The sequence below is a fragment of the Selaginella moellendorffii genome, unplaced genomic scaffold (genome assembly GCF_000143415.4).
Source record: "Selaginella moellendorffii unplaced genomic scaffold, v1.0 SELMOscaffold_0, whole genome shotgun sequence".
NCBI lineage: Eukaryota > Viridiplantae > Streptophyta > Lycopodiopsida > Selaginellales > Selaginellaceae > Selaginella > Selaginella moellendorffii.
This window is the reverse complement of record NW_003314261.1, coordinates 5,750,786-5,767,356: the sequence shown is the minus strand read 5'-3', so window position 1 is coordinate 5,767,356 and position 16,571 is coordinate 5,750,786. Positions and strand designations below refer to the sequence as shown.

Below are 16,571 nucleotides of genomic sequence, written 5' to 3'. Positions count from 1 at the left end.
TCGGAGGGGACGTGGGAGGAGCATGTTCGTGATGTTTGTAAAGTGTTGGATCAGCTACGCGACGTTGGTTTAAATCTGAAGCGGTCGAAGTGTGTGTTTGGGTCCAAGGACACAACTTATCTTGGGTACCGTATTTCTCGTGAGGGTTTGCAAGTTGATCCTGACAAACTTGTGGCTGTTCTAAAGTTCCCTACTCCGAAGTGTGTGAATGATGTGCAGCGTTTTTTGGGTAAGGTGCAGTATCTCGGTCGTTTTGTGGATCATCTTTCCGATCGCACTTTACCATTGCGAGCATTGCTGAAGTCATCAACGTCATCTTTCATTTGGTCTCCCGATTGTGAGCGGGCGTTCGTGAATCTCAAAGAGCTATTGACGACTCCTCCGGTTTTGGCATATCCTGACTACACTCGACCTTTTATTTTGCGCGTGGATGCTTCTGACATTGGTCTTGGAGGTGTGTTGATGCAAGAGAGCTCGAGTGTGCCTGGTCAGCGCCATCCCATTGCATACATAAGCCGTACATTACAACCAGCGGAGATGAACTACTCCACGACGGAGAAGGAGTGTTTAGCAGTAGTCTGGGGTTTCGAGAAACTTCATGCCTATCTACATGGTTCTCGGACGTTACTTGAAGGTGACCATGCTGCTGTTACTTCATTATTGAAGCAGAAGAACCTGGTTGGTCGTACGGCTCAATGGGCTTTGAAGCTTCAGATATATGATTTCGATGTTGTTCATCGCCCAGGGAGTTCTATGGCTGATGCTGATGCCCTTTCTCGAGCTCCTCTTCCTTCTCCACTCACTTCTCATATTTCTGACGAACCTGTTGTTCCAGCATCTGTGGATTTTCTAGATGAGGATTCTGTGCCGTCGGCGGTTGCTGTCCTTGACGTTCAGTGTCCACAGGGCGTAGAGCAAGATCTACCTTCTCTGGATGAGGTTTGCGAGGCTCAAAAGATTGAGCCGTGGATTCGAAGGCTTCGAGATGGGTTTGAGAATCCTGCATCACTTGCTGATGACTTGCCTTTTCGGCATTTACATTCTCAATATCGCCTTGAAGATGGCCTTCTTTATTTTGTGGGGACAGATCCTGATGCTCATTTACGGCTGGTGGTGCCTTCGGTGTTTATTCCGCGGTTTCTCCATGCCTACCATGATTCTCCTATTCTAGGTGGGCATATGGGACACCGTCGTGTCACTGAGAAGCTGCGCAGATCTTTTTATTGGCCAGAGATGCGACGTGATATTATTCGGTATGTGCGTAGCTGCGTTTGGTGCCAAGCTCGTAATACTCCCCCTTGTGCTGCGGAAGGACGGTTGGAGTCAATTGCAGTTTCTCGTCCATTTGAGTTGGTGGCGTTTGATCTTATGGGACCTTTTCCGCGATTGACTGCTGGCAATGAGTATGTTATTATTGCTTCTGACTACTTGACTCGTTGGGTGGAAGTTGGTGCTCTTGCTAGTGCCTCTACAACTGCTGTTGGATACTTCCTCCTCAATCGAGTGGTGTTCCAGCATTCTTGTCCAGAACGGATTCTTTCGGATAATGGTCCTACATTTATGGCTGAGGTATTTCATGTTTTGACATCTCGGTTGGGGATACACCACACTTTTACGAGTGCTTATCATCCACAATCAGACGGTCTGGTGGAACGGCTCGTTCGGACATTCAAAGGGATGATTGCGAAGTATGTGAACTTTCAACATTCGGATTGGGATGGTTATTTGCCGTCTCTTCGGTATGCTTATGTCACAGGGGTGCAGAGTTCTATTGGTGCTTCACCATATAAACTTCTATATGGTCATGATCCAATATTACCAACAGAGCTGGGTTTACCTTCGCGATTACCATGAGCTCCTGATGCTAGGTCATGGGATCAATATTTGACAAGCATTCTTCCACTTGTCCGAGCAGAGTCTGCTGAACACTTAGGCCGCGTACAAGTGGGACAACAACGGCGCTACAATTCCCATCATCGTCCACCAGCGGAGTACAAAGTGGATGATTTGGTGTTAGTCCGTTTTCCCCATCTTACGGTACGTGGTTTATCTAAGGGGCTCCTTGCGCAGTGGAAAGGACCGTATCGGGTGTTGCGGCAAGTTGGACCACAAGTTTATGAGGTTCGGCATGACGTTCAGTAGGCCGATCCTCCGGAGATTGTGCATGTGTAGCGATTAAAACGCTTCATACAAAGGGATCAAGAGCAATTAATACCGTCTACAGATCCACCGATGCCTCCTCCTGACGTTCCTCCAGATCCCGGCCCATCTACAAGAGAACCCTGACGGCCTTCCATTATTCCGAGAGGAGGGGATGATGTGAGGGCCAAGTGTACGGCTACGATGCCGTATACTAATATTAGCGTAGTGGATTTTGGTAGCCGTCGGATTGGTTTCAATCCGGACCACTCGCTCCTGTATATAAGCTAGGGTTTTTGGGTTAATTGAGATGCACATTTCTGTATTCCTTTTCCATATTCCATGCACTCACAAATTATGTTTTTTTAATATATTATTTTCTTTCTTTGTAGACTAAAAGATTAGTTTGTGTCGAACCAATAATCTACATGAGCTTATGAAATACCTTAAACATCTAGATTTTATATAAAAAAAATTCTTGGTTCAAAGGTAATGCCATTAAACTTTCGGTAGTTAGGGGATTATATTAACCTCCTTTGACTTTCATTGATTTTCATTAACTTGAGCTCAACTCAAAAACTACCCAACCCCCAAAAGAGCAACAAGATTGAAGGCCACATTCTTTCCACTATCAACTATAAATACACCCAGTACAACAAAGTTGAAACACAGCAAAGATGGTCTTTTTCCACCCCACACCAAGGCCTTCTCAAGGAAGGAGCTCAAAAGAGAGGAGATTCCAGTACCAACACTTCTAAGCTCGTTTCTGCGACATCATTAATGTAATATCAACTAGTTCAATGGAGTGATTTCTCTCTCTGAGGCGATGCTTAGATGGCGTTGTTGCCTGCGTAGTGCACAGATGGTTAGCGATCCTTTCCTTGTTACCTGTTTGAGCTAAGATGGAGCCATTCAACTTAAATGCGAAAGAGAAGAAATACTACGATGGGCCATTATGTGGACGCGACCAATTTCAAGGCTCTAGTATGTGAGAAAGTCTTTCTCCTGGCTTTGATTTCCCTTTTCCCTCCTTTCTTCCAGGACGCATGGCTTGACAGTGCGGAGGTAGACACTTTGAACGCCTCACGACAAAAGATAAAGAAGTTTCCGAGCACGACATTTCCCGAGATATCAGGCTCACAAAGAAGCGGATTGCTGATGCGCTGGAGCCTGGAGAAATGGTGCTTGTTTTTTATTGTTTGGCATTGTCATGCTTGGTAGTAGCATTCTATTGTCTTGGGTATGCCACTCACGCGAGCAGTATTCCTTTTGTCTTTCACTGAATGCATGCATATGCTTGTGCCTAGCATAAACATCTCTGTGGATCTTGACGAGATGAACCACATTTCTACTGAGTAATAGGAACATTCAGGTAAGCAGTGATTTTCAAAAGCGTAGTTTTGCTCCTTGTCATCCGAGAAACTGGGCTCTGGTTGCCGCAGTTACGTAGCTCCAGAGTACGCAATGACCGGACGAAGAGCGATGTCTACCGCTACGGGGTCGTGCTACTGGGGCTACTGTCGGGCAGAAGCCGGTCGACATGTGCCAGCCACCCGGTCAAATAAATCTAGTGACATGGGCAAAGACCGCTGCTCAACAGCAAGGAGGGACTGGACATCCTCGGCTCCAAAGAATGTTCCATTCAAGTAGATTAACATCACTACTTTAGGGTTGATCATCATTTGAATAATTAACTGCTCACAACTATAAGAAGTATAATGATTCAATCATTCATCGAACAATATCACAAGTAATTATTAGATGCCATTGTTTAACTTGTGAAACACGATCGATACTGTTTATAGTGAGACAGAGAGAAAGAGAGAACTAGAGCCTGGCAGCGATGCGGATTCTATCAATGTCTGTCTCAACGTGACTCCTGTTGATCTCGCTCACTTTGGTGCACCCGGCCAGCGCCATTGCAATCTCGAATTCGTCGCGTAGCATCTGGAGGACTTTTCTCACTCCAGTTTCGCCGTGAACGGCGAGAGAGAACACGACGGGTCTTCCGATCTATAGACAGAAAAAAAGTTAGAGCAACAAGATCATGGAAGAGACTTAGCAAGCAAAATGGAAAAAAGAAGAGATTTATAGTTCTTACAAAAACTCCAGCAGCCCCAAGCGCCAAGGCTTTGAGAGCATCAGTTCCTCTGCGAACGCCTCCGTCCAAGAACACGGGAACTCTTCCAGCGGCAGCTTGCACAACCTGCGCAGATTTCATCATTTCATCTCAGTTTCCAGGGAGAACCTGATTACCTCTTCCAGCGCGCTGATTGTTGCCGGCACGTAATCGAGCTGTCGAGCTCCATGGTTTGAAACGATGATCCCGGCTGCTCCAGCCTCCACAGCGATGTGTGCTGCATCATAGCCAAGAAAAATCCGATCGAACTTCTTTTGAATTTCTCTCTTCTTTTCGCTCACCGTCTTCGGCTGTTATAACTCCTTTCACGAGGATGGGAAGGCTAGTGATTGTTTTCAGCCACTTGACATCCTGTTCCGGGAAGACTTCCATTACAAAGAGCAAAATAGTTTGCAAAGAGAGTTCTCACCTTCCAGCTCAGAGATCTATCGATCTGTCCCGCAACGTAGGTGGCTAGTCCAGAATCTTGAGACTGTAACCATAAACCAAATTCTAGCGCTTCTTCCCAATTCTTTGACTATTACCTTGTCCATCTTCCCGAGATCCAGTCCGTCGAAGTTCTTAAGGGTCAAGTGACCCGGTAGAACAAATCTGCAAAGAAAGCCGCGAGTGTAGAAATCATGAACACATTGAAAACTTGAAGAGATTACCTGTTCTTAATGTCCGATTCTCTTCGTCCAAGCCTTGGCGTGTCTACTGTTAATGCAATGGCCTTAAAACCAGCTTTCTCAGCTCGTCGGACCAGCTGAGCCACAACGTTTCTATCCTTGTAAACCTGGAGAGAAAAGAAAAACCACAGAAAAAGCTAAGTTTCCCACCAAGAAAAAGAAAAAGAAATTACTCACGTAAAGCTGGAAGAATCGAATTCCTGGACCAGTTGACGCGACTTCCTCCACGCTACTAGTAGCCCAAGACGAGAGCGTCTGAGAAAAAACCACCAGCCAAAGTGAGCGAAGAATTTCTCGAGCTCAAAGTTCTAAAACAAGTTCTTGAGATAAGTTACCATTATAGTTCCATGGGATGATACTGCTCTTGCCGTTGCAAGCTCACCTAGATGATACACGATCGTTTACATAAACTGTGAAGCTTGATCTCACAAAAGTTTTTCTACCTTCTGGATGGGCCATTCTTTGAAACGCGGTCGGCGCAACCATGATGGGCATTGAGATCTTAAAACCCAACACGGTGGTAGTCATATCCACATTCGTCACGTCCACCAAGATTCGTGGACGAAACCTACGACGAACAAATTCCCAGCGAGGATTATCTCAGAGAAGGAAAATCACCGCCTAGCGCAGGCAAGCCTCGAGTGCCACCGATCGAAATCACCCAATCCAGCTCGAGAGAATTTACCTGATTCGCTCAAAGGCGGTTCTATTCTCTTTGAGCGTCCACTGATCCTCGGCGCCGGAAGCGTAGTAATCGAAGGCCATCTTGGGCAGCCGCTGCTTGGCGAGCTCCTCATACTCGGTGACATTGGTGATCTCCTCAATGTTCACCATCGCCCTCTTCCTTCAACCAAAGAAGAAGAAAAAAAGAGGAAGAGAGGAAAAACTTGGAAGGAGAACACTATCTTGAAGCCGCGACCAAGGGAAATTGTGGTTGACAATAATTCATCTAACATCTGCGGCATATTCGCAGTGATCTCTGGTTTGCTTATACGAGCTCTCTCCTAAACGCTGGAAAGAGAGCCAGGCTATGGGAAGCAACGCTGCCACGTGGTCGGTGTGGATAAGACACACCCGTCGCCATGTTATCTCAAGCTTTAGCTTGTGATCGAAAAACTATTCTTCGCTAGAAAAAACTTGATAGTTATCTCTTGAGAAGATTTCTAGCAAAACCATGGTTTATTTACAAAAAGATGGGAGATCTTCAAGCATGGCATCGCCCTCCACATTGAGGACACATGATTCTTCCAGCGCCACCGCAACCTGTGATTGGACAAGGCAATAGATCCTCGAGAACGAGAAAAGAGTCCCAGGCTTACCCAAACATCGGACTTTTGCGATGATCCCTTGGCTCTCTAGAATGGACTCCACGTACAGTCCCGTCCCCGAGCATGTCAAGCACTGCACAGAGCCACTGGATCCACACCGAGAGCAGCAAGCAGCTGGATCGCCGCCCAAGACATCTCTGGCGTCCTTCCCGGCGCGATCGCCATCCAATTGGCCGTTGTTCTTCAAAAAGAGGAGGAGAAAACTAAGGATCGATTAACTGGAGCTGGAGCTTTACCTTGGCGGCGATTGGATGGGCCGCATTGGACGATTTTAGCTTGACGCTGCGGTTGCGCTCTTGGAAATCGCAGCGCCCAATTCGCCAGTGGGAGAATCCGGGCGAGGAAATCGGGAAGAGCATGGCTGCCGCCATCGCCAGGGCTGCGTGCTTCTTTGTCACCAACACTATTAGGGAGAGTCCACGGTCCACGGCCCACGGCCTATAGTCTACTGGCGGACTATCTCATGCAAGAAAAATGTTGACCTCATTGACCACATTGACCGAGCGTTGACAACGCAACAAGGAGTTTTTTTTATGGGCCATTTATAAATTTGTAGTACTTTTGCTGATCAATCGAACAAGCCTGGGTTCAACCAATCCCTGAAAAATTTTGTAAAAATTTTGATAGCTACAAATGAAACCATCTCGTCTTACTTGCTTATATCGTCCAAATGATCGTCAAAGTCTGTGACACTTTGCTCCCTCCCTTCCAGGATGTAATCGTAGAGAATCTCGTTCGCGGTGGATTCGGCGAGGACGAGATCACTGCTTCCTGGTGCCGAGCGCCATCCTCGAGAGGAATCGCGTGTAAAAAGCTGTGAGAACTCTTCAATCTCAGCTCAAAGCCACATGACAAGGATCGACGAAACTTGCCTGGACAGCCGGTTTTTTTCCGGCTTTAGCGAGAGACTCTAGCAACCTGTTGTCTAGCTGAAGAGAAGTTAGAAAATTTCTAGCACGAGGCAGAAGGAAAAACAAAGGATCATAGCCTCACCAGAAGGACGCAAGCCGAGGAGAAATAGCGAGCAATGTGATCGCCAATCTTTCGAGGGATTCCACTCAGATCGTAGTCGTCAAATCGCTCATTCGCATGGTAGCATCCAACAATGCTAAGACCCTCTTGATGGGAGGAAAAATACTCTTCGATCTAGGATCAAAAGTAGAAAAAAACCATTCTTTCTGGAGGAAGAATCGCTTACCTGTGTCAAAGCAAGCTCTAGCATGGGAAGCAAACCCAGCTGACCGTGAAAGAGGGGCACACAGTCCACAATCGAGACGGTAGCGGCGGAATCCTCCTCCGCCCCTCCGCCGCCGCCCCCGCCGCTTACTCTGCCGACTAGAATCCCATTCACAGCTGCCGATCTGTGCTTGAGGGCGTGGAGCGCGAGCTTGACGTAGGCCGTCTGGGAGATCTGGTACTTCATTCTCGACCAGATGGGAAGAGCCCTAAATTTCTTGTCAAAATATTTCTAGGGTTTATGTGACGACGCCTCGATGCCGAGATCGGGATTCTGGAAGGATCAGCTGCTCAAGGCGGCGGAGAAGATGTGCCGCAACCGGATGAAGAGTAACAGGGCCAGGGTTGTGCTGAATGGCGAGAAGATCATCATGGGCCGGGCCAAGCGTGGCATTTTCGCTGGTCGCCACATCCAGTTTGGGAACAAAGTGAGCGAGAAGGGGGGTAACAAGTAAGTAACAGCCCTGCATTGTGTTCTTGGTCTTCTTTTTTCTTCTTTCTGGAATTTGTGTGGCTGTTGCTTGTGTGCATTGGAGTAAAGATTTGTCGTTTGCTAGGAGGATTTCTAAAGGATTTCCTGACGATCAGAAGAGTGCTTTTGGAAGTTTTGGCATTGTGTTCTTGTCCCTTCTTTTTTCTGCTTTCTGGCTGAATTTGTGCTAGTGTGCATTGGTAGTGTATCTTCGAGTAATTGGTTTTGATGCTAGGAGGATTTCTAAAAGCGCTCTTGACGATCAAAAGAGTACTTTTGATCCCTATCAGTCTCGCTTATGTTCGTGTGTGGCATTCTTTGCATTGTTTAGCAGAACCATCTAAGTTGATCGGCCTTTTGCTTGGTTTACCTTTGACGATTATCAGTGCTAGCTAGTCATTCCGATTGTAGCTCTTTCATATTTCTCACAAAGGCTGATGATCTCAAACTTTTCTTCCTTCGCAGGACTCGGCGGACATGGAAACCCAACGTTCGGCTCAAGCGTCTCTACAGCTTCAGCCTTGACAGATTCATCCGCGTGCACGTCACCACCCACGCCCTCCGCTGCATCGACAAGGCCGGGGGGCTGGACGAGTACCTCCTCAACAAGCCCGACCACAAGCTCGAGAACGATCTCTGCCTCTACTGGAAGCGGGAGCTCCAGACCATGAACAGGTTCCTCTTCAAGCTCCAGTGTGGTAACGTCCCCCCGGAGCTCCACAAGGAGGTCCTCCATGCGTACGTCTCTCGCATGGCTTCGCGGCGAGGCCTCGCGCAGACCAAGCCGATTCTGATCCAAGAGGCCGAGGCTGCCGCTGCCGCCGCTAGTGCCGATGCCGCGATTGACGAAGAACCATCCGAAAGGGAAGAAGAAGATGGCAAAGGGAAGAAGAAGAAGAGGTTTGTGACGCCCAGGCTCAACATGGCTGGAGGAGGGAACACGCTCTTCTACGGCAAATGCAAGAGCAAGCGAGGAGTTCCTGGCAAGAGTGGAACCAAGAGGCGTCTCCGGCAAACCAACAAGTGGGCCTGACAGAAATGGGAAGAACGATCGTTGGCCCTTCGATCAAAAGAGCAGGCTCGAAGACCCAGATGAAGACCTCGAGCTCCTCTTTAAGACGCTTGGACCTCAACAAAAACGAATGCTTGAGACGTTGCGCTGCGTGATCCAGTTTTTTGGAAGAATAGAGGGATTAGGGTTTAGAACTTCCCGGTAGTTTAGGGCAACGTGTCCTAAACTGAAGATTAGATTATAAAGGTGACAATATGTAAATGGAGCATATTCCAGAATTTAGGGTTTGAGCGAGAATGTGGGATGTGGGTATGGCTGAGGGAAATTTCGAGCCGCCAGGTACGCTCCAGGATTTCTCGCCAGTTCCTCCACGACTCGGCAGCGCGATCGCCCCGGGAATGGCCGGCGTCGGAGCAGCAGCAGCAGCCGCAGGAATCCTTGATCGAGCGGCGGCGGCGGGAGCATCTGGCCGCGAGGCGAGCGCGGCGGCAGCAAGAGGCCCGCCAAGAGTTCCCGGAGACGGTGGACACGACGAGGAAGAGGATGACCAAGGCGGAGAAGAGGAAGTGGAAGAGGGCGGGGGGCCATCACGAGCTGCGGCGCAAGCGAGAGCTAGTTGGGGAGCCGCCAATCTACCAGTGGCAGGCAATGCCGGCGGCGGAGCTCCTGGAGGAGCAAGGATTGGATGAGCTGCGGATGATCAGCACGCGAGCGATGCCTGGAGGGCCGACCGAGCGTGACAATTGCCTCATCTCCGCCAACATGCCATTCCCATACCGGACGCGGCAGCAGAAGCTGGAAGAACACGCGAGGCTCATGGCGACGATCCGGCACGACGTGAGCGTCGTGGAGGCCGAGAACGCGAGACACAAGTGGAGCCGCGAGGCCCCCGATAAGCTCCGCCGCTGGCAGCGCGACTACATTCTTATGGAGCTCTACAAGGAGGAGAAGAGGGAGAAGCAGGCTGTGAAGGTGGCCGAGAATATGAGTGAGGTGGAGAAGAGATATAGCCGGCGGGTGCAAGGCTTGCCAGAGTCGGATGACGAGGAGGAGAGGGTCCCCTGGCGATCGCCAGAGATTTTGAAGCGATTGAGGAGGAAGAAGCCCAAGAGGATACAACCGCCACCTTTCCATTCTCTGTGGGTGAAGCGACCCAGGAACTTGAATGCTGTATACACCGGAGTGCTGCCGGAGGAGATGGACAATCCAAGTCGCAGTGAAGATCACCAGCAAGAGAGTGGCTTGGAGGAGGGAGAAGAAGAAGGGGTAGAAGAGGAACAGGACGAAGGAGCGAGACAAAAAGCTCCAAGGACGGAGGAAGAATTGTCAGCTCGAGAGGACCGGCGGTTTGACAGGTTCCAGAGATACGTCAAGAAGCTGGTTCCACGGTTTGAGGATCATCCTAGCGAGGTACAAGCCTCTTCACCGTCGCAGTTAGAAGCCGTGGAGAGTGGTGGTACTACCACTCAGCTGGCGGTCGTGAAGCCAACTTACGAGGTTCCTCCGCTTATTCCTGGGCGTGGAGCAGTGATCGTTGCGAGCTTGTCCGAGATCCTCAACGCTGGAGGAACTTGGAACAAAGACAAAGTAGCGACACTGGAGAAGTTCAAGCACGCCAAGATTCTTCCTTACCAGGTGTGCGAGGTGCTCAAGCGAGTCAGAGACTGGCGAGTGGCTCTCGAGTTTTTTACATGGGCCAAGTCGGTCCCTTTCTTCAAGCACGACGCGATGAACTACTCGATGATGATCCGGGTGCTGGGAACTTGCGGGAACTACACACAGGGTCGAAAACTATTCGACGAGATGCGTGAGAAGGGCCTCAAGCCGGATCTCGTCACGGTGAACAACATGATAAAGTGCTACGGCTCTGCAAATCGGATGGACGACGCCATGGACTTGTTCAGGGAATTTCCGGACTTTGGCTTCGAGCCGGACGTTTGCACGTATGCTCTTCTCATCGACTTGCTGGGGAAAGCTGGGCGAGTGAGCGAAGTGAGGAAGCTCTTCCTCGAGCTACAGTCCAGGAAGCTCAAGCCCGACGAGTACGTCTTTAACAGCATGATCGCCAACTTCAGCAAGTGGAAAGACTTGGGCCTGGCCGACGAGGCTCTCGACTACATGAAAGTTTGCGGCATCCGTCCCTCGACGGTGACTTACGCGATCGTCCTCAACATGTACGCAAAGTCGCTCAACTTCATGCTCGCCGAGAAGATCTACTGCGAGTACCTCAACTCCAACTTGCCGCCGGACTTATACGTCTACAACAACGCTATTCTCTTCTTCGGCCTTGCGGGTCGCTGCCGGGAGGCCGAGTGGGCCGTGGAGGACATCGAAAAGGCCGGCCTGGTCCCGGACAAGTTCTCATACTGCACGATCATCAGCGCTTGGGCCAGGCAGGGGTGTGCTCCTGATGCGAAGAAATGGTTCGACAAGGCCAGGAGCCGGGGGATTACTCCCAGTCCCGAGATGTGCAACGCTCTCATCGACGCTTACATCAAAGCACTCGACTTGGAGCCAGTGGCAGGCATTCTCGACGCGATGCCGGGGTGGGGTGTCAAGGCGACTCTACAAACTTACACGTACCTCTTCAACTATTACTGCGAGTGCTGCAAGGAGTACGTGGATCTCTTGCGGGATTACATGCGCAAGACGGGGCACCCGGCGGATAAGTTTCTGGAAGACGTCCTGGGAGGCAAAGTCCCGCTCCAGGAGCTCCGGAGGGTGTCACAGCGTTTCTTCGACAGCCTGAGGCTGGAGAGGTCGGGGTGGGCGTCCAAGTTCGCGGACGCGCTCGTCCACTACCTCCAGACGTATGGCTACGAGGCGGAGGCGCACGAGATCTTCGCGGCGGCGGCCGCCACCCGGCTCTTCCGGAGGAACCTGTGGGAGAACGCGAACGATCACTGGTTCATATGGCTGGTGGACATGGACGAAGGCACGGCGCTTGTGGGGCTCAAGCAGGGATTGCTCATCAGCAGGGAGAAGCTCCGCAACGAGCCGGCGAGGAGGCCGGCCATGGCGACGGTGGTGACGGGGTTTGGCAAGCACAGGGAGACGAGGAGCGCGCTGGCGGTGAGGAGCGCGCTCGAGGAGCTCGACTCGCCGTTCCGGACGGATCTCGTCTATGCCAGGCTCGAGAGCCGAGGGGACTTGTTTGCCGAGTGGCTGGCCGGGAACAAGATCGAGCTAGACATTCCGTTCAATCACCCGGACTACGTTTATCCGCCAAACACGCGGGTTTGCCTGAGATTTACCAACTTGTGAGCTTTACCAATTCAAATTAGAATAATTCTTCCTATCTAAAAGAGTGATGGTTTCACTTGTCAAGAACGATGTGCTATGCATTTCATGCTCGCGCAAAATCTATTTTCCAGGACCTCATCAAAAAGATGATCGACAATGATCCGGCAAAAGAGAATACCACTGGACGAAGTTTGAGACAATCGTTCTTGCAACACCACCACAAACAAGAACTAAGCATTGCAATTGTATGGATTCAAACAAAATTGTAACCAAATGAATAAATTACCTCAAGAATTGTTTCCATACCTCTCGATCTCTGAGGTGGAGGCCTTCAATAGCAAAGAAAGCTCGCCTTGTAACACACACTCGGCAATGTACCGGCGCTCTGGTCTCAAAGCAGTAGCTTCCAGACTCTAGGATAGAAATCCAGTTAAGGAAAACTAGAGACTTGAACGTAAGAAACTTGCCTGGATTGCTCTTTTGTGCTCATCCGCGTGAGCCTCAATGAGAGCGAGAAGTAAGTTCGTAGCTCGCTGCTCTTTTCTTCTGTCATGCCTTGGCCGGGATGCGAACGGCACAACGCCATAAACTTCCGATTCTCTGTTTAGCTCCTGCAAGTCTAGTGCGCAAAACAAGAGATGTAAAAGAGAGAAAACGCTCCAGCAACATTTACCAGCCAAAGAATCCGACGTGATGATCCGAGCGAACGCACGCGCAGCGGAAGGAACTACCACTTCTTTCCCGCCTCGGCTGGTCACCTCCCTGTTCGAAAAAATCCACTAGAGAGTGACTCGGAGAAATCTTGCAAATGCTTACCACCTTACATTATAGTGAACGGCCGTCCACCGGTTTGAGTGCCATTCGAATCCCGCAATGTGTTCATGTTGTTTTGCGCCATGTACTGGAGTTTGATCTCGCGAAGAGGGTCTTCAGATGGGATCTCCAGGAAGATCTCAGCCTGTAACGAAGCAAAGATATATGAGCTAGTTTCAAGAAATCGAAGCAGGAAAACCTCGTCGAAAGGATTGTCGGGAACAACAAAGCCGTAGTCCAGTGCTAAAACTGCGTTTGAATGGTCACCATAACAAATGTGAACCTTGAGGTGGAAGTTCTCTTAGCCCGGAAAAACATGTGTGTCTTAAGTTACACTTACTTCGTCTCCAGTTTGGTAGTCTCGAGATGCTACGACCTGCGACACACCAAAAGGATCTGTGAGGTAAAGAACATCAAAAGAATGGAGAGCCTTACTACTGTACAATTGTCGTCTGCGTGTGAAAAGAGTGTCCGGGACCGCGGATCGTGATTGGCAAAATCGACAAGAGGAATCTGCAAACAAACGTGATAACTTTCAGTCCATGCTCGAAGGAAAGATTTAGATACCATTGTCATGTCACTGTGAGGCCCTTGACCCCAAGCGCGAGAAGAAACTGGAAGACGAACAGAAAAAATATCACGGAAGAAAATCATCTAGCTCGAGAAGCTAACCTGTTGCATACTCGTGCTTGAACTGTTCAAGCGACACATCTGGATCGTATAAATGCGGACAAGACTCTACAACCTGGTAGTATAAGATGAAAAACACAGACAAGACTAGAGAAACCTATCTTACTTTTTTCACTTCCCTGTACTCCGATTGTAAGAGGGCGTTTCTCTCGCCCGTCCCACGATGTATAGGACTGCATTCGAGGCAAGCCAACTCTTTCGGGTCCCAGAAGATCTATGCATACACTTCCAAGTTTAACGAAGTTGCAAGCAGCAGCGGGACTTACAGTGCTGTGAATTTCACCGAAGGACGGTAGACATTCGATGTAAGGTGCCCACGCCGAGTTCTTCATGGAGATTTTTAACGATAAGAACGTAGAAGAGAGAAAAGAAAAAAGAAAAACAGGAACCAATTACCTGGCCTTTGCGTTTCTCGGCCATGACAAGAAGTGAGACCCGCGTAAACTCGTTTGCTTGATCCAACAAGGCAATCACTTCGCAAGGAAGCTTTTCAGGAGTAAGCACCTGCCTTTGGAGTTAAAAACACTTGTATATCCTGGAGCGCAAGAGCTACTGTTATCTCTCGTGAAAGATACCAGATTTTGTGAGAACTTGATCATACATTCGCCGGCACACATTGGTCGATGAGCGAACAAAGCCCTGCACGAAAACAAAATCGAGTCAAAAGAAGAAGGCAAAAAGAAAACGATAGTCTTCTTCTCCATACCTCCCGTGTTTAGACATCCCAATGGCGACAGCAATGCTGTTCATATCTTCGCCGCGCCTTCTTAGCCATGACATAAACTCTAGATGCGTTCGCGAACTACCTAAGTTCTAGAACATCCAAAGGTTACAAATAATTCATTCGGAGAGTACCTGGGCGTAAGCGTGTATGCGCGTGGAGCAGGAGAACCTGCGGCCTAGCCCCGCATTTCCATCGATCGCCAGGCAAAGGGCTCTCGCCCACATTCTTGGGACCTAAAACCCTAAACCTCGAGATTTTATTATAATGAATAGAATTTTCATTTCATTAATGTATTTTAAAGTAAAAATTGTGAAACATTAATACACTTTAACTAATAAAAATTTAATTATTTAATTATTAATGTGCAAAATTAGCACAAGTTAAAACAAAATATTTTATTACCTGATTATATATAAATATATAAAATAAGAATAATAATAAAATAGTTATATCAATTCAATAAAAAAGTGGGTGAGAGTTTTTACTTTTTTTTAGTAAAAATATTTCTATTATAACAATTTTCATATTGTCATTTTATTTGATATTGTGAATTAAACCAAAATAAAATATAACTAAAAATTTTTAAAGATATCAAACCCTTTATTTTTACGATCATAGTGAAAAATAAATAAACCCCCAAGAAAATAAAATATCTCATAATAAATTTTAATAATACTTAAGACTTAATATGTCATACTCAAATCCCCACCTTTAAGTTAATTAAAATAAAATTTACAATAATTAAGTTGAAACTTATATTTAATATATGTTTATAGTAGATGAAATATATTTTGTTGAAGTTAACAAAATTAAACACTTATTTATAATTTTTTAGATAACAACTTACCTAAATTGCGTAGTGCTCGACAGCTTCAGCTATAACATAGGAAACAAACATAGTGTTTACATTCATTAAAAATACTTTTTTATAATTTAAAGTATTTAAAACATTTTTACAAATTTTAATGTTTTATTTTAATTAAAAAATTAATGCATTTTAAGGTTGTAATATAAATAATGATTAATACTTCAGAAAAAAAGGTAATGAGAATATAGTGGGAGATATTAAAATATAAATAAAAATATAAAAATATTACAAACTTATTTTTTTATGTTAACTAAGTATTTACAAAACAATGTTTTTAACTTTTATCAATTGCTTAATCCTACAATTTATTTCACTATTAATGAAAAATAATTTAAACTAAAGTTTTTTCTTTGTGTGATTGTGATGAAGATTGAGATATACTAAAATATATAATATTATAATAATGAAGATAGTTGTATTTAAAGAAATAAATTTTAACTTTTTAATAAAAATTGATATAATAAATAAATGGAACAATTAGATTTATAATATAACGATCAACAGTATGGAAATAATAATATATTTATAAATTAATTACTAAGTCCTTCAACAGAGATAGGTTTGGTTAAAATAATTTAATAAATTATTTCAGAAAAAATAAGTGGTTTTTTCTATCTTTCAGAAAAAAAAAATTCTGTATCATACAATTATTTTACTGTATAGAACACCAGATTATATAAAATCATATCTTCAACTTGATAGTGCCATGCTTAAATAGTTTTGATTTGAATCTTTCATTTGCAAGTAAATTGTCCTTTTTGTAATCTTTCGTTTCTTTTGTATTGAGAGTTGCTGCAACAATACATATTCCTTTTACAGGATGAGCCAATTACAGCAAATTCCAGGTTCGTTTCCACTGTCATCCATTCCATTTCTCTCTCCCAAATAATCCCAACCTCCCAACCTCTCACATGCAAGGAAGTTTTAAACCACAATGGGATCAAGCTTTTGAAAAGTTCAAGTGCAATTTGATGATCGTAATGTCCCTCCTACATTGAAATCACAAGCAAGCCAAGCGTTGAATCAAAGAAAATAAAAGCACTAGAATTCGTCCCCGAGAGCTCCCCGTGATCTGAAAATCCGAGTAGAAAAAACTTAAAGAAGGAAGAGATATCATGTGTGTCAACATCGATGTGAAACCTCACCTATCCTGTGTGTCTGCGTTTGCTCTCACGTTCCCATTGGAAAAGAGAAGTTTGGTGGGAGCAAACACGACAAAACATCTCAGGTTCGATTCC

At 46.7% G+C, this 16,571-nt stretch overlaps 5 protein-coding genes across 7 annotated transcripts; 1 reads left to right on the top strand and 4 right to left on the bottom strand.

Moving 5' to 3' along the window:
- Positions 1-3,848: 3,848 nt before the first annotated feature.
- LOC9642696 (peroxisomal (S)-2-hydroxy-acid oxidase) lies at positions 3,849-5,910 on the bottom strand. Its single transcript, XM_002960551.1, has 11 exons — positions 5,633-5,910; positions 5,391-5,515; positions 5,283-5,329; positions 5,125-5,202; positions 4,930-5,054; positions 4,804-4,870; positions 4,689-4,751; positions 4,561-4,630; positions 4,396-4,496; positions 4,241-4,345; positions 3,849-4,152 (listed from the first exon to the last, which is right to left on the bottom strand). The coding sequence occupies exons 1-11, from the start codon at positions 5,779-5,781 to the stop codon at positions 3,967-3,969; spliced, it is 1,116 nt and encodes a 371-aa protein (XP_002960597.1). The 5' UTR covers positions 5,782-5,910; the 3' UTR covers positions 3,849-3,966.
- Positions 5,911-6,073: 163 nt separating this feature from the next.
- Positions 6,074-6,701, bottom strand: LOC9632757. The gene is made up of 3 exons (XM_002960550.2): positions 6,512-6,701; positions 6,267-6,456; positions 6,074-6,210 (listed from the first exon to the last, which is right to left on the bottom strand). The coding sequence occupies exons 1-3, from the start codon at positions 6,644-6,646 to the stop codon at positions 6,152-6,154; spliced, it is 384 nt and encodes a 127-aa protein (XP_002960596.1). The 5' UTR covers positions 6,647-6,701; the 3' UTR covers positions 6,074-6,151.
- Positions 6,702-6,741: 40 nt separating this feature from the next.
- On the bottom strand, positions 6,742-7,724 carry LOC9632756 (ER membrane protein complex subunit 8/9 homolog). Its single transcript, XM_024663838.1, has 5 exons — positions 7,474-7,724; positions 7,269-7,421; positions 7,148-7,204; positions 6,929-7,089; positions 6,742-6,874 (listed from the first exon to the last, which is right to left on the bottom strand). Exons 1-5 carry the CDS (start codon positions 7,696-7,698, stop codon positions 6,844-6,846), a joined length of 627 nt encoding a protein of 208 aa, XP_024519606.1. The 5' UTR covers positions 7,699-7,724; the 3' UTR covers positions 6,742-6,843.
- Positions 7,725-7,736: 12 nt separating this feature from the next.
- On the top strand, positions 7,737-9,240 carry LOC9642695. The gene is made up of 2 exons (XM_002961200.2): positions 7,737-7,962; positions 8,449-9,240. The coding sequence occupies exons 1-2, from the start codon at positions 7,769-7,771 to the stop codon at positions 9,014-9,016; spliced, it is 762 nt and encodes a 253-aa protein (XP_002961246.2). The 5' UTR covers positions 7,737-7,768; the 3' UTR covers positions 9,017-9,240.
- Positions 9,241-12,244: 3,004 nt separating this feature from the next.
- Positions 12,245-14,706, bottom strand: LOC9642694 (fructose-bisphosphate aldolase-lysine N-methyltransferase, chloroplastic). Of its 3 annotated transcripts, none has more exons than XM_024663626.1 (16): positions 14,597-14,706; positions 14,448-14,554; positions 14,317-14,380; positions 14,138-14,245; positions 14,008-14,067; positions 13,848-13,955; positions 13,724-13,796; positions 13,619-13,665; positions 13,487-13,564; positions 13,392-13,427; positions 13,251-13,334; positions 13,063-13,196; positions 12,912-13,000; positions 12,706-12,857; positions 12,525-12,651; positions 12,245-12,443 (listed from the first exon to the last, which is right to left on the bottom strand). In XM_024663626.1, the coding sequence occupies exons 1-15, from the start codon at positions 14,687-14,689 to the stop codon at positions 12,526-12,528; spliced, it is 1,359 nt and encodes a 452-aa protein (XP_024519394.1). In that variant the 5' UTR covers positions 14,690-14,706; the 3' UTR covers positions 12,245-12,443; position 12,525. The 3 variants fall into 3 exon arrangements, with proteins under 3 accessions (XP_024519394.1, XP_024519287.1, XP_024519340.1); XM_024663519.1 differs by having other exon boundaries at positions 12,257-12,443; positions 12,702-12,857; XM_024663572.1 differs by lacking the exon at positions 12,245-12,443 and having other exon boundaries at positions 12,461-12,651.
- Positions 14,707-16,571: the final 1,865 nt, after the last annotated feature.